Source organism: Microtus oregoni, unplaced genomic scaffold, assembly GCF_018167655.1.
Source record: "Microtus oregoni isolate MIOR12 unplaced genomic scaffold, Mior012 000014F_ref0000157, whole genome shotgun sequence".
Lineage (NCBI taxonomy): Eukaryota > Metazoa > Chordata > Mammalia > Rodentia > Cricetidae > Microtus > Microtus oregoni.
Genome location: NW_024543073.1, coordinates 38841010 through 38857282, shown reverse-complemented (window position 1 = coordinate 38857282; position 16273 = coordinate 38841010). Strand labels below are relative to the sequence as shown.

The following is a 16273-nucleotide window of genomic DNA, read 5'->3' as shown; positions in this document are numbered from 1 at the left end:
AGTCTACCCCTAATTAAATAACCATCTATTTCTCAATTCTGAGGTAGTGTAGAATTTCTTTTAAGTGTCCTTCTTCAAGGAACCCCTAAGCATACAATCAATCATAGAACATACCCTTTTTAATAAAATACTTTGCAGCAAACCTCAGACATAGTATCTTTTGCCATAATGATATCCTCACATCTTAAGCAATACTTATACTAAAATTAATTACTGATCAGTACATCTTAAATATTTGTCCCATGTTTTTATTATTTTTATTGTCAACTAACTGGCTTGCTGAATGGAAATTTAGTTACTTTGACTTATTTGGTTTTTGTCTCCTAAATGTCTTTTAATCCAGAGAAGTCCTCCTGCAATCGCCCATAGCTGAAATTCAAGACCAACACAAAATCCTTGGAGAGTGGATAGGTAGGAACAAAATCCAAGTTACCTGATATTGCTTACCTGGGTCTGATTGTGAAAACTCTGCTGTCACCACCAGAATACAAAGAATGAATTGTTAGGAAGAGCACGATAAGCTGGACGCTTACTCTAGAAAAGTTTCCTGTGTAAATTTTATTTACTGAGAAGCAGATAGGCTCTGCTAGAACAAAGCCTCTCATCCAGGAAATATTTTTATACACTATTTTAAAGGATATTGGGTGGACAGGGGCCTCAATTTCTCAGTCACCTTCCTTTAAATCCTAAAGACTCATTATCATTAGTTCCCACTCCGACTCAGAGACTATTAAAACTTATTGAGAAATAACTTGGACTTCCCAGAAGACTAATTTATATCAGCAAGCAAGGGATAATTACAGTTGTAAATCTTAAACCCTATCCAGGAGTACAGCTCTTAAAAAATATGCTGTATTTTGTTATTTTCAACAAAAGATTTTTAATTTTGCTTTTCTTTTCCTTCTTTTACTTCTTTTTATTTTTATTTTTTTTAATAATCCACAATGCTTTAAGAGGCATTCTTCTTTATTATTTTTTCTTTCCTGTTACTAAAAGGAGTGACAGGACAGGTCATGGCCAAAGGACCAAAGTGCATTGTTAATTTCCTTTTGTTCCTTGCTAAAGGTTGTGGGGAAACCAGAGGATGAATATTCAAAGGAAAACAACAGTAATGTACACAATGGTCTGAAGCTTGGTAGAAAGATTTCTCACAGGAAAGCATGTCAACAGCCCTTATCTGTATAAAGTGTCCTTCCTTGAAATAGAATTCATTCCCTCATTTAGCTAGTTTATTGGTTAATTGTAAGACAAGTGCCTCTAGGACAGACTCCTAAAAAAAAAAAATGATCATTAAAATGATCTCCTGAAGCGCAAACTTCCCCTGTAACCAACCCTGTTTATTTCTCTCCAAGATCAGATTCTATTCTCTGGCCAAAGATGGATTATTTATAGCTGAAGCACTAGAACACAGCACATCCCGCTTACCTTTTGTTGTCAAGGAAACAGCCTAGCTGTTTCAGCTGCGCTGAAAGGTCAGATTTCTGATGACATGAGTCACAAAGCTCAGGAGCTTATTTAAATTGAGAAGGCACTTTTTCAAAGACAAATTCAAAACCTAGGACTTATAAATATCCAGACTATTTAAATTGAATTTAAATCACCAGGTAGCTTACAATAATTAACTCTGTAACTTCCTTGGTTGTATGACCAAGATCTGTTCCAAGAATCTGATACTTACAGGCCTGTTCTTTGGAGACCATAAGTGTTATTTATCTCTTATACAGGGTGTGAAATAATACTAATTCTTAAAAATATTTTAGTATAAACTCCAGATTTAGAAGCGTCAAAGTGACAATAAGGAAGGAATCCTATGCTATAGTAATAGGTGATACTTGTGGTGTGATAATGTTGGAGGCACACACATTAGTTTAATTTTTTCTTAAAGCAGCATAGAGACAGAAAATGCTTTCACAATTGTTTCTTCATAAAAACAAGGGAGATAAGAAATTTTATATGTGTTTCAGTTCTTTGTGAAATGCCAAGAACAGTGATCAAGAAAGTTTTTGTTTGTTTTTAAATAAGTAATCTTGGACAAAAAGCAGACTTAAAAAATGAACATCATTTCTCTTTGTTGGGTGTTGGTAGTTTTCACAATGGGCAGAAGATGTAACCTGTTCTTGATTGTGGACTTTGTGCTGGAGGATTATGCAAAAAATGTCAAGGACAAGTCACCTTGAGAAACTTCTAGCCCATTGAGATGAGGAAAGCATCCACAGTTCCAGCCTTCTTTTCCTTAGGTAAAAAAATGACCACTGATTTCAACAGCATCTCTCATCTCTAAATGTTACAGGGATCACAATCACTAAGGGGTTTCCACTAAGCATGATTTTAAAAATGATTTTCTTGGTGTTCTCTATATAGCTACATGATGTGGGTTCATTCTGATTTATAAGACACTATTTAGATCCTGGGAACATCTGACTCATGTATTTAAAAACTGCATAACCACAGATAAGATTCAATTGGATGCTTCAATTCCATACATCAAAGAAAAGTTTGCTATGAAATGGTGGATTATGAAACAAATTCAGATGAACCACTGTGTAGGCGACATCCCCCACCCCTTAAGCATGGTTACTAAAACTGAAGTCAAATGTCCTAAGAGAATTCATATCCACTGAACTCTGTCTCCCTGACCGTCATGCAACTGGGTCCTTCCTGTCTTCAGGATCAAAACAGACTCCACTGAGCATTCATACTGCTAGAAAAAAGAAGCTTCGGGGTAGCAGGACTCTTCTGAAACTGGACCATGATGATGACTGTAAACTGCATATATTAAACAGACTTGTCAAATCACACACACACACACACACACACACACACACACACACACATTGTTAAACTATACACCAGAGAAATTTTTAAACACATGAATGATCTACTTAGGCAATGACCTTTGGAATTGGAGGGAAGGAAATGGAATGGACTTGATCAAAACACATTAGGTGCTTACATAAATATTAAATGAAATAATTTTAAAAGAAATATAAAAATTATGTATTTGGTTAAATATAAAGAAATATTCTAAGCACAAACTATTCTTGGTGGAATATGACTGAAGGTTTGAAATCTGCTTATGAAGAAATTAAATTTCTTCAAACACAGCTATCATCTGACATTTCAAGCTAGTTCCTGTGTGGGTTGCAATATGCAAGCACAGTCATGGTACTCTGCTCTTGAAATTCTCTGGAGGATTTTATTTTTATTTTTTTAAGAGGGGCAAAGAATAAATGCCTCATCTTTCTTCAGAGAGAAGTGACAGACAAAAGCTGCTGAGCTAAATGTACGGCACAGCCTTTCACTCAAGCCAACAAGGCTGGCAAGAGAGGGAGATGAAAGTGGGGATTGTCTCGCAATGCCATAAAGGTGTTAATTCTGTCCCCACAACTAGCAAGCTGAAAAGGGCTTATGAACTGACCATCAGAAACATCAGGCTATGGTCAAGGTGCATTTTAATAAAAGCGGACAGATGCCTCCTGCCCCACATCAGCCCTCCTGCAGCTTTGAGACTCATTCCTTTCTCTGTGGGAAAGCATGTTAGAGTATATTGGCTGACAAGAAGGATTCTTTCTTTCCTTCCTTCCTTCCTTCCTTTCTTCCTTCCTTTCTTTCTATCTTTTTAAAAGTCAGCTTGAAGTTCATTAACATCAGCCATGTGAAAAAGCCCCTCTCATAAAATATGAAAGGTAGGGTGCAGGCAGGGGAAGGAGAGTCAAGCACTGTGGAAGCATTTAAAAAAGCAGGACAAAAGCCTAGTGCAGAGGATTGTGGGAGCCCTGTCATTTGGGCTGCCACACTTGGGGCTTCTATTCCCTCATGTGAGACTATCAGACAAGAGTCCACACTTTTCAAAAGAGCAGCATGATGCTAAGCGGATGGTTGCTGAACACTGGCACTCCAGACCGCGGGATCCCTGCAGGTGGGTTTTATGCTATACTCTTTGGTGAAATATAAATCACACATGAATTGTGCCATAACAGCAGGCTTTGAGGATAGCAAAGAGGATTATTTGAGGCAGGGAAGTGACTTTCTTTCCTCCCCCCCCCCCCATTTTTGGTGGAGGCATTTGAGTACCCAGAGAAACGGAAGTCTATGCATATCTCCATAGCTGGAGGATAAAAGAGGATTTGAGGACGAGCTCTATTAATTCAGCCCAAAGAAGATTTTTGCTGGTCAATCAGTTCATCTCATATATGAATGCATATGCTGAGAAGTGTTTCTGAGGAAAGAGGAGTACAGAGGAGGAGGAAGAAGAATTTGTATAAAATGAATATGCAAGTGCCTTGCTGAACATGGAACCTCAAAGTCTAGACACACAAACTTTTATTGTCTAATATAAATCACACATTTTTTACTTAAATTTATCAAATACATATAAAGTTGATACTGGGTAAGCGAACCTGAGTGAAATGGAGTAAGCTATGAAAGAATCTGATCTGAAGGGACAGAGGAACACTGCTTCAGTAGACAGCAGTATCTATAGAATACAAATAGGTAAAAACAGATTTAAATGTGGTGAAGGTATAGCTGTCTTGGGGAATCTGAAGTAACATGAAAAAGATGGCCTGTCTTTCTAAGAAGAGGGACGCTTCACCCAAGAAAGGAATGGAATATGAAAGAACCAGATTCCCTGGAGAATAAATTGTTTTGACTTTCCACTGGTGTTGAAAGACCCTACAGACCCCCTCCTCAACACCTGCAGATAGCATGCTCCCGGGGGAACGTCGTGTTTGCTTAAAAAAAATTCTCCAGATCAGCATCCAGCCTGCTCCTGTAAGAACATCCCTTGTGCCCGAGAGAGCAGGAGATAGAGATAGGAAGACTGCAAGGCAAGATGTCAATAAGATAGGATGTCAACAAAGCAGGTTAGCCATAAGATAGGAACAGGATGACTGTTGCCAGGCATCCATGCTGAGAGAGGAAACCATTCATGTCCCCGCCTCATTCCGATAACCACGCTATTGCTTCTGTAAGCTTGCTTTTGCTCTCCCCTATAAGAAGCCCGCCCTCCAGTTGACAGGTGCTCAAATCTTCCGAGAGATCTTGCTGCCCACAGGTACCTGTGTCTACTCAATAAACCTCTTGCGATTTGCATCCGTGTGGTCTTGGCCTGTTCCTTGGCGTTGGGGCGGTCTCCTCCCAAAAAGAGGTCCTCGTCGAGGGTCTTTCATTTGGTGCATTGGCCGGGATTGAGACCCCCCCACCCAGGGACCACCGACCCACTCTCGGGAGGTAAGCTGGCCAGCTCCGTCAGTTGTCTTCTGTGTTCTTTGTTCAAGTTGTCTTCTGTGTTCTCTGTTGAGGGTCTTCCATGTTCTTTGTTGAATTCTGTACACTCAGGTCTGAGTGCGCTGTACCTGGCAGAGGGAAGGGGGCTGACGAGCCTGGGACTTCTCCCCCGCAGCCTGTGGAAGACGTTCCACGGACATGGGAGTCAGTCCGCAAGGACTTCTGGAGCCCGATTCTTCGGAGCTCAGCCTGTATCCGAAGGATACGTGGTCCTAGTTGGAGGAGAAGGATCCAGACCCTCAGAGCCTCCGTCTGAGTTTTTGCTTCTGGTTTTACCCCGGAGCTGCGCTGCGCATCTGTTCTGTCGCTGTCTTTGTGTGTGGTTTTTTTTTTTTTTTTGGTTTTTTTTTTGGTTTTTTTGTTTGTGTATCTGGTTCCCTTCTCTTGGAGAGATGGGACAAACCCTAACCACCCCATTGAGCCTTACTTTAGACCACTGGCCTGACGTCTGCACCCGAGCCGACAACCTGTCAGTCGATGTTCAAAAGAAGAAATGGGTGATCTTTTGTTCATCCAAGTGGCCTACTGTTGGGGCAGAATGGCCAAGAGACGGCACTTTCAATCTCAATATTATTTCCCAGGTTAAGGCAAAAGTGTTCAGCCCAGGACCACATGGACACCCGGATCAACGCGCCTACATTGTTACCTGGGAAAGTTTGGCATGTGACCCGCCCCTCTGGGTCCAGCCCTTTGTCATCTCTAACAAACCCCAACCTCCTCGTACCCCTACAGCCCCTAAGGCTCCCCCTCCCCAGGAGAGCCAACCACTTGTGCCTCTTCCTCCTGCACCTTCCCCTGCCCCACCCTCTTCTTCCCTATACCCCACCATTCTTAAGGAGAAGGTTTCTAAGGAAAAACCTCTGAAACCTACCCCTGTGCCCTCTCCCGTCCTTCCTCCGAACCCTGACTCTCCCCTCACTGACCTTCTATCAGAAGAACCCCCTCATTATGCAGATCCAGAGGATCCAGGGAGTCCGGATGGGCCAGAGACTGCAGCGGCGGGTGGACAGCCTGCACAAGTCTCCCCAGCCCCTTCACCCATGGTGGGAAGACTCCGGGGAAGGCACGAACCACCCCCAGATTCCACTATTCATGCCCTACCCTTGAGAGAGGGCCCAAACGGCCAACAGCAATACTGGCCATTCTCTGCCTCAGATCTATATTATTGGAAACACCATAACTCCCCATTCTCCAAAGATCCAATAACACTGACTAACCTGATTGAGTCTATTTTAGTCACCTACCAGCCCACTTGGGATGATTGCCAGCAGCTCTTGCAAGCCCTGCTGACCTCGGAGGAAAAGCAAAGAGTCTTTTTGGAGGCTCAGAGAAACGTCCCAGGTGACAACGGGAGCCCAACCCTTTTGCCTCACGAAATTGACAAGGCCTTCCCTCTGAAGCGACCTGACTGGGATTTCACCACAACTGCAGGTAGGGGACATCTACACCTCTATCACCAGTTGCTAATCGTGGGTCTCCAAGGGGCAGCATGCTGTCCCACCAATTTGGCCCAGGTTAAGCAAGTAATACAGGGAAATGAAGAGACACCCTCAGCCTTCTTAGAAAGGCTCAAGGACGCTTATAGGATGTATACATCCTATGACCCTGAAGATCCAGGGCAAGCTACAAGTGTATCCATGTCTTTTATTTGGCAGTCTAGTCCGGATATTAGAAGCAAATTGCAGAGGCTTGAGGGTCTCCAGGGATATACTATACAAGACTTACTAAAAGAGGCAGAGAAGATTTTCAATAAGAGAGAGACTCCAGAAGAAAAAGGGAAAGATTATGGCAGAGAATGAAAGATCGGGAGGATGAAAGAGACAAGAGGAGAAACAAGGAATTAACTAGGGTGTTGGCCACCGTGGTTCAGGGATGGAATAGAGAGGGAGACAGGAAGGGAGGATGACTTAGGGCCAACGTGGACAGAGACCAATGCGCCTATTGTAAAGAATGGTGACACTGGATTAAGGATTGCCCCAGGTGGAACAAAGGACCTAGGAAGCCCAGGCCCCAAACCTTTCTCCTCACCTTAGAGGATTAGGGAACTCAGGGCCAGGGCCCCCCCCCCCTGAGTCCAGGATAACTCTTGATGTCAGGGGGCAACCAGTCACCTTCCTAGTAGACACTGGGGCCCAGCATTCAGTCCTGACCCAGACTTCAGGGCCACTCAGCGAACGGTCTGCTTGGGTCCAAGAGCCACTGGTGGCAAGAGATATCAATGGACAACTAATCGGAAGGTTCAGCTGGCTACTGGTAAGGTGACGCATTCCTTTCTGCATGTTCTGGACTGTCCCTATCCCTTGTTGGGTAGAGACCTCCTCACCAAGCTAACGGCCCAAATTCATTTTGAGGACACAGGGGCTAAGATAACGGGACCAGATGGAGGTCCCCTCCAAATTTTGACCCTCCAGCTGGAGGATGAATATAGACTTTACAAGCCCCCGGGGAAACAGACAATTGACATAGCCCCTTGGCTCAATGACTTTCCATTGGCATGGGCAGAGACCGGGGGAATGGAGATGGCTATACAACAACCTCCACCTATCATTCAATTGAAGACAACAGCTACTCCTGTTTCAATCAAGTAGTACCCCATGTCCCATGAAGCATATCAAGGCATAAGGCCCCACATAAAAAGACTGCTGGATCAGGGCATTCTCACTCCCTGTCGGTCACTATGGAATACCCCCCTTTTACCAGTAAAGAAACCGGGGACTGGGGACTACCGGCCAGTGCAGGATTTGAGGGAGGTCAACAAAAGGGTGGAGGACATACACCCCACTCCCAACCCCTACAACTTATTGAGCACTCTGCCACCATCCCACGTTTGGTATACCGTATTAGACTTAAAGGATGCCTTCTTCTGTTTGCGGCTGCATCTGGAGAGCCAGTCCCTCTTTGCCTTTGAATAGAAGGACCCAGATCTTGGACTTTCGGGTCAATTGACTTGGACAAGGCTCCCCCAGGCGATCAAGAACAGCCCGACCCTCTTTGATGAGGCCTTACACCGGGACCTGGCAGACTTTCGGGTTCAGTACCCTGCCCTGACATTGCTCCAATACGTAGATGACCTCCTTTTGGTGGCTGCTTCAAAGAAAGAATGTCAGGAGGGTACAAAGGCCCTCCTACAGACATTGCACAAGCAGGATATCGGGCATCAGCCAGGATGGCTCAGATATGTCAGAAGCAAGTCATTTACCTAGGTTATCAATTAAAAGATGGACAGAGATGGCTGACCGAGGCACGCAAACAGACTATCACTAACTTTCCTGCCTCTCAGAACCCCCGCCAGCTAAGAGAGTTCCTGGGAACAGCGGGATACTGCCGCCTCTGGATCCCAGGGTTTGCAGAGATGGCTGCACCCTTGTATCCATTAACTAAACAAGGAACAATGTTTGCTTGGGGAGAGGACCTACAGAGGGCTTTAAAAACATTAAGAAAACCTTGTTAGCCTCCCGTGCTTTAGGCCTCCCTGACATTACCAAGCCTATCGATTTGTTCCTGGATGAAAAACAGGGTTACGCTAAAGGGGTCCTAACTCAAAAACTGGGCCCTTGGAGGCGTCCTGTAGCTTACCTCTCAAAGAAACTCGACCCAGTAGCTTCAGGGTGGCCGCCCTGTCTGCGAATGGCAGCAGCTATTGCAGTCCTCACCAAGGACGCAGGTAAACTGACTCTGGGCCAGCCATTGACTATCCTGGCACCCCATGCGGTGGAGGCCCTGGTCAAACAGCCTCCAGACTGCTGGCTCTCTAATGTCCGCATGACCAATTACCAAGCCATGCTCCTGGATACGGACCGGGTGCCCTTCGGACCTGTGGTCACTCTTAATCCCGCGACCTTACTCCCCCTGCCGGAGGAAGCCCAACACCATGACTGCCTCCAGATTATTGCGGAAATACACGGGACCAGGCCGGACCTGACAGATCAACCCCTCCGAGATGCTGACTATACTTGGTATATGGATGGCAGCAGTTTCCTGGCAAATGGGGAACGAAGAGCGGGGGCGGCAATGACCACGGAGACTGAGGTAATTTGGGCAGAAGCCCTCCCCGCAGGCACCTCCGCCCAGAGGGCTGAACTCATCACTCTGACCCAGGCACTCCGGATGGCAGAAGGTAAGAGGCTAAATGTTTATACGGATAGCCGATATGCCTTTGCCACGGCTCATATACATGGGGAAATTTATCGAAGATGAGGGCTGCTGACCTCAGAAGGAAAGGAAAGGAAATTAAAAACAAACTTGAGATACTGGCACTCCTAAAGGCCTTATTTTTACCCCCAAAATTAAGTATTATGCACTGCCCTGGGCATCAAAAAGGCCATAGCCACGAGGCAAAGGGAAATAGACTGGCAGATGACACTGCTCGAGAGATTGCTATGAAATCAACCAAGATGTCCCAAGCTTTCTCCTTGATGAACCCGAAAGAGGCCCCAGCCTCCAGTTTGCTACCCTATAGTAAAGAGGACATTGATCTCCTAAAGAAAATGGGGGCCATATATGACCCCAAAAAGCAACATTGGGTTTTTAAGGAAAAGATTGCTATGCCAACAAAACATACTTATGAAATAATAGACTACTTACATAAATTGACCCATTTGGGGCCTAAGAACATGAAAACCTTGTTGGACAGACAGGAGTCAGGCCAACACCTCCTGAACAGGGATGGAGCCCTGCAAAAAGTGACTGATGAATGCCAAGCCAGCGCTCAGGTAAATGCAGGCAGAACCAAGCTTGGTCCAGTAGTTCTGTCACGGGGACCTGAGTACATTGGGAGATCGACTTTACGGAGGTCAAGCCAGGTCTCTATGGCTACAGATAGCTCTTGGTGTTCATAGACACTTTTTCAGGATGTGTGGAAGCCTTTCCCATCAAACACGAAACCGCAAAGGTGGTGACCAAAAAGCTCTTGGACGAAATCTTTCCCAGGTACAGAATGCCTCAAGTCTTAGGCACCAATAATGGCCCCGCCTTTGTCTCCCAGGTAAGTCAGTTGGTGGCCAAACTCTTAGGGGTTGAATGGAAATTACATTGTGCGTATAGACCCCAAAGTTCAGGGCAGGTAGAACGCATGAATAGAGCAATTAAGGAGACCTTATCCAAATTAACACTTGCAACTGGCACTAGAGACTGGGTGCTCCTCTTACCACTGGCCCTGTACAGGGCCCACAACACTCCGGGGCCTCATGGACTGACACCTTTTGAAATCCTATATGGAGCACCCCCCTCCCCCCATTTATAAATTTCTTTGATTCAAACATTGCCGATTTTGCTGACAGTCCTTCTCTGGAAGCCCATTTACAGGCGTTACAGATTGTGCAAAGAGAGATTTGGAAGCCACTCACCGCTGCTTACCGAGACCAACTGAACCAGCCCATGGTACCTCATCCCTTCCAGGTAGGAGATACTGTTTGGGTCCGCAGACACCAGACCAAAAACTTGGAACCTCGGTGGAAAGGCCCTTACACTGTCCTTCTGACCACCCCAACGGCACTGAAGGTTGATGGCATCGCAGCCTGGATCCACGCCTCACACTTTAAGGCCGCCCATACAGCTGAGAAAGCGGAACCCACTGCGACCCCAGCATGGAGAATCCAGGGCACTCAAAACCCCTTAAAGATAAGGCTTACCCGTGGGGCCCTTTGACTATTATATGGGCCCTACTAAGACTGGGGATGGCGACACAAGAAAATAGCCAGCACCAGGTTTTCAATGTAACCTGGAGGGTTACAAATCTCATGACAGGAAAAGTAGCCAATACCACCTCCCTGTTGGGAACGATGACGGACGCTTTCCCAACCCTGTACCTTGACCTTTGTGATTTGGTGGGAGAGTCTTGGAACCCCTCAGGTCAGGAACCATTCCCGGGATATGGCTGCCATCATGGGGGGGGGGCGGCATGGGACCAGGAACAAAGACTTCTATGTTTGTCCAGGACAAAACACACAAAAGGGGTGTGGAGGGCCGGGGACAATTACTGTGCCCAATGGGGTTGTGAAACGACGGGGGAGGCTTACTGGAAACCCTCCTCCACCTAGGATCTAATCACGCTCAGACGAGGAACCATGCCTGGATACTCGGGAATGGGGCCCTGGACTTGCGGGGGAGAAAAGCTTGTGGCCCCTGCTATGATACTGCTACAGCTACCAATGTCTAGGGTGCCACCCCAGGAGGTAGATGCAACCCCTTAGTTCTAGATTTCACTATGCAAGGGAAAAAGCCCTCTTGGGATGGACCCAAATCATGGGGATTGCGCCTATACCATTCTGGATATGATCCTGTCACTATGTTTTCATTAACCCGACAGGTGATAAATGTAGGCCCTCAGCTATCAATAGGGCCAAATCCAGTCCTACCAGAACAAAAATCCCCTTCTCAGCCAGCACAGGCCTTACCCCCAGCAGCGCCTCATAATACCTCAATGACCCCCTCAGCCAGCAATAGTACCCCTAGCACACCCACCACGACTACCACTACCCTGTCTCCCCGTCAACCTGGAACAGGGGATAGACTACTCAACTTGGTACAAGGAGCCTATCTGGCTCTCAATTTCACAGATCCGAACAAGACCCAAGATTGCTGGCTATGTCTGGTCTCAAGACCCCCTTACTATGAAGGAGTGGCCGTTCTAGGTAACTATACCAAACAAACTTCTGCACCCACCAGCTGCACTTCCATCCCCCAGCATAAGCTGACCCTGTCTGAAGTATCTGGACAGGGACTTTGCATAGGGACTATTCCCAAAACCCACCAGGCCTTATGTAACTCTACCCAAAAGTTGTCCAGAGGAACCTATTACCTAGCTGCCTCCAACGGGACCTATTGGGCTTGCAGTACTGGATTAACCCCATGCATTTCAGCTGCTGTGCTCAGTGAAACCTCTGATTATTGCATTCTAATTGAATTATGGCCCAAAGTTACATACCGTGATCCTGAATACATCTATAGTCATTTTGAAGGGAGACCCCGATTTAGGAGAGAACCAGCCTCCCTAACTTTGGCCTTATTGCTGGGAGGCATCACTATGGGGGAATAGCGGCAGGGGTGGGCACAGGGACCACGGCTCTTATGGAGAACAGCCAATTTAGACAACTTCAGGCAGCCATGCATACTGATATCAAGGCACTGGAAGAATCGGTTAGCACACTCAAAAAGTCATTAAACTCCCTCTCAGAGGTAGTTTTACAAAATAGGAGGGGGCTAGACATGTTGTTTTTGCGAGAGGGAGGGTTATGTGCGGCACTCAAAGAGGAATGCTGCTTCTATGTGGACCACACTGGGCTGGTGAGAGACAATATGACAAATCTTAGAGAGAGGTTAAGACAGAGACAAAAGCTGTTCGAATCACAACAAGAATGGTTCGAAGAATGGTTCAATAAGTCTCCCTGGTTTACAATTCTATTGTCTTCTTTGATGGGTCTCTTGATTATCCTCCTTCTGATACTCCTGTTTGGGCCCTGCATCTTAAACCACCTGGTCCAGTTTATAAAGGACAGGCTGTCAGTCATTCAGGCCCTAGGACTGACCCATCAGTATCACATGTTACCACAACAAGATACCGAGGTTCTGTAATTGCATTGAGTAAAAGATTTAACTCAATAACAAAAAGAAAAAGGGGGAAATGAAAGACCCTACAGACCCCCTCCTCAAAACCCGCAGCTAGCATGCTCCCGGGGGAACGTCCTGTTTGCTTTAAAAAAAATTCTCCGGATCAGCAGCCAGCCTGCTCCTGTAAGAACATCCCTTGTGCCTGAGAGAGCAGGAGATAAAGATAGGAAGACTGCAAGGCAAGATGTCAATACGATAGGATATCAACAAAGCAGGTTAGCCATAAGATAGGAACAGGATGACTATTGCCAGGCATCCATGCTGAGAGAAGAAACCATTCATGCCCCCGCCTCATTCCAATAACCACGCTTTTGCTTCTGTAAGCTTGCTTTTGCTCTCCCCTATAAGAAGCCCACCCTCCAGTTCACAGGTGCGCAAATCTTCCGAGAGATCTTGCTGCCCACAGGTACCTGTGTCTACTCAATAAACCTCTTGCGATTTGCATCCATGTGGTCTTGGCCTGTTCCTTGGTGTTGCGGAGGTCTCCTCCGGAAAAGAGGTTCTCGTCGAGGGTCTTTCAGTGTATAGTTTATGACAAACGTTAAACCACAAAGCTGACCTTTACTGCATGCAATCATTCATAAAAATAAAACTTAAACAAAAAAATTATTTGCTAGAAGAAGAAAAAAAGAATTAAACACAGATAACTTAAAAACAATGGCATACAAACTGAGTGCTGTGTGTGTGTGTGTGTGCATGTGTGTGTGCTTATGTGTGTGTATGTGTGCGTATGTGTGTGTGCATGTGTGTGCAGGTGATGTGTGTGCTTTATGTTTTTCATTAACAAAAATTACAAAGTAATATAGTAGTCAGAAATCAGGGAGTATGCACTTTAAAATATTGCTGATGAGGCTGTAAATTGCAATGGTCCCTTAACAAGCTGATAAACATTTAGCTTTTAAAGTTTGTTTTAAAAAATATTTTTTTAATTAAAATAGAATTATATCACTTTACTCTTTCTTTTCCTAGCTCTGGTCCCTCTCAGGTACCTCCTTTTAACCCTTACCATGCCTCTCCCAGCCTCAAATTGATAGCCTCTTTTTCTTTGATTATTATTGTTTCATACATATGTATAAATACATAAATACAACCTGTAGAGTCAGTTTTTTTTTTTCTTTGCATTCATGTGGCATTAGGGCTGATCACTTTGTATTGGATAATCAATAAGAAGACTTATCTTTAGGAGAGGCTAAGTTTCCCTCTCCTAGAAGTCATTAATTTCTATAGTTCTTTGTCTAGGGATGGGATCAATGAAACGTTCCCCCTTCTACATTATTGAAATTGTCATTGTTCTGGTCTTGATTATGCAGTAATTTCTAACATATACTATTTTAAAGTAAACTTCATAATATTTTGGCTCTTACAAGCTTTCTACCTACTCTTCTGTGATGTTCCCTGAGGCATAGATACAGAAACTCTGATGTAGATGCACCCATGGTAGCTAGAATCTACATGGTACATTGATTTTGTTTTATTTCCTGGTGTAGTTTTCTCTGATGGTCTCGACTAGCTGTAAAGAGAAACTTCTTTGATGATGTGTGGTAGTTACACTTATCCTTGAGTATAAGAATTAGAATGTATCCTAGTCTAGCAAAATGGTGGAAGTAGATTCTTTCTAAAGGCCACGACCTTACTAGCTCCAGCAAGCTGACTAGGTTTTCAGTATGAGACAGGATTTCTTTCCTTTTGAGTAGGTCTTAGGTCCACTTAGACTCATGTTGATTGCCACCAACATGTCAGTGTAGTTTAAATTTTCTTTGGACTGCCAACCAGATCCCAAATAAAGACAGAGAGTTATTATAAATTCTGAATACTCAACATTAGCTTAGGCTTGTCCCACTAGCTCTTTTAAGTTAATTTTATCTGTTTCTATTTATCTATGTTTTGCCTTGGACCTTTTTACCTTTCTTTCAATCTGTATGTTTTACTTTCCTGCTTCCTCCATGTCTGGTTGGCTACCCCTGATGTCTCTTTTTCTTTTTTTCCCCCTGAGCCTAAATTCCTCCTCCTCCTTACTCTTCCTGTCCAGAAATCCCACCTATACCACCTCTCTTGCTATTGGCCATTCAGCTTTTTATTAGACCAATCCGGTGCCTTAGGCAGGCAAGGTAAAGCAGCAGAATATTTTTACATACTTAAACAAATGTAATACATCATTGTAGGCAGAGACTGCTTGTTTATTTTCTAGCCGTTCAGACCCAAATAATCACACAGAAACTATATTAATTACAATACTGCTTGGTCAATAGTTTAATTATCTAATTTTTATGTCTTAACCCATTTTTATTATTTTATATTTTACCCATGAGGCTCTTGGTTTACCGGTAAGGTTCCAGGGCATCTGTCTTTTTTAAACAATATTCCTCAACATAAACAAATCCAACATATCTTTGCATTGTTAAACAAATATTGCATAACATTTCCCCTTTTTGTATCAATAAAAAGAAAGATTTTAGCTTTAACATAGTAAAACTATATACTGTAAGAACAATTATCAAGTAGGAATTGCATGAACGATATCCAGTCCATTTGTATTTGGCAAATTCAGAGAAAATACACCAGTAACTCTTCTATTTTGGAAAGTCCAAAGTTGTGTAACTAATTTACTTTCTATCATAACTTGTATTATCAATCCCACATTATCTTCTTGAACCTCTAAACATTCTCTTAGATAAAGAATTTATGCTTAAACAAAAGTATAAACATTTATACGGTATGACAATAATTACCTTAAATTTATAACAATTTACAAAAATCCATACTAATGTAAAATATTTGAGATGAATTGGTCTTTTTATCCTATATTCCTATATCCCCACTAAACATCCATAACCAAATGACCAAAACCTTCTACCCCTTGAGAATGTAGGTGTTGTATTCTCTAGACTGTTTCCTGTTGCCTGAGGGTAATGGAATCTGTCTCTCTCTCTCTCTCTCTCCCCCTCTCTCTCTCTCTCTCTCTCTCTCTCTCTCTCTCTCTCTCTCTCCTTTTTTCAGCTTTCTCAGATTGTATGTGGAAATTCAGGCCCAACATTGTACAGCATTTGTAAATTTACAAAATCTCTCAAATAAAGGCATGGAGACTAAGGACACTTATTAATTATTAATACCTGAACTTAGCTTAGGCTTGTACCACTAGTTCTTTTAACATAATTTAACCTTTTTCTATTCATCTAATATTCTGCCTTGGGCTTCTTATCTTTCATTCTGTATGCTTTCTCTGTGTCTGTCTGTCTTTATGGCTCCTGACATCTCCCTGGCATCTTGTTTTCTTTCTTCCCCTGACCCTAAATTTTTCCTTACTCGCTCTCCTTGCCCAGAAGCAGCACCTATACCTCCTCCTTCACACACTATTGCTGTTCAGCTTTTTTACAGA

General features: G+C 43.9%; 1 protein-coding gene and 1 pseudogene across 1 annotated transcript; both read left to right on the top strand.

The window, feature by feature from the left end:
- Positions 1-5681: 5681 nt before the first annotated feature.
- Positions 5682-7088, top strand: LOC121455697 (uncharacterized protein C6orf132 homolog). Its single transcript, XM_041663325.1, has one exon. It carries the CDS (start codon positions 5682-5684, stop codon positions 7086-7088), a length of 1407 nt encoding a protein of 468 aa, XP_041519259.1.
- Positions 7089-7221: 133 nt separating this feature from the next.
- On the top strand, positions 7222-9486 carry LOC121455696 (annotated as a pseudogene).
- The last annotated feature ends 6787 nt before the right edge of the window (positions 9487-16273 follow it).

Excerpts from the sequence above, each read along its gene's own strand:
- LOC121455697 (XM_041663325.1), top strand. The coding sequence starts at position 5,682 with ATGGGACAAACCCTAACCACCCCATTGAGCCTTACTTTAGACCACTGG.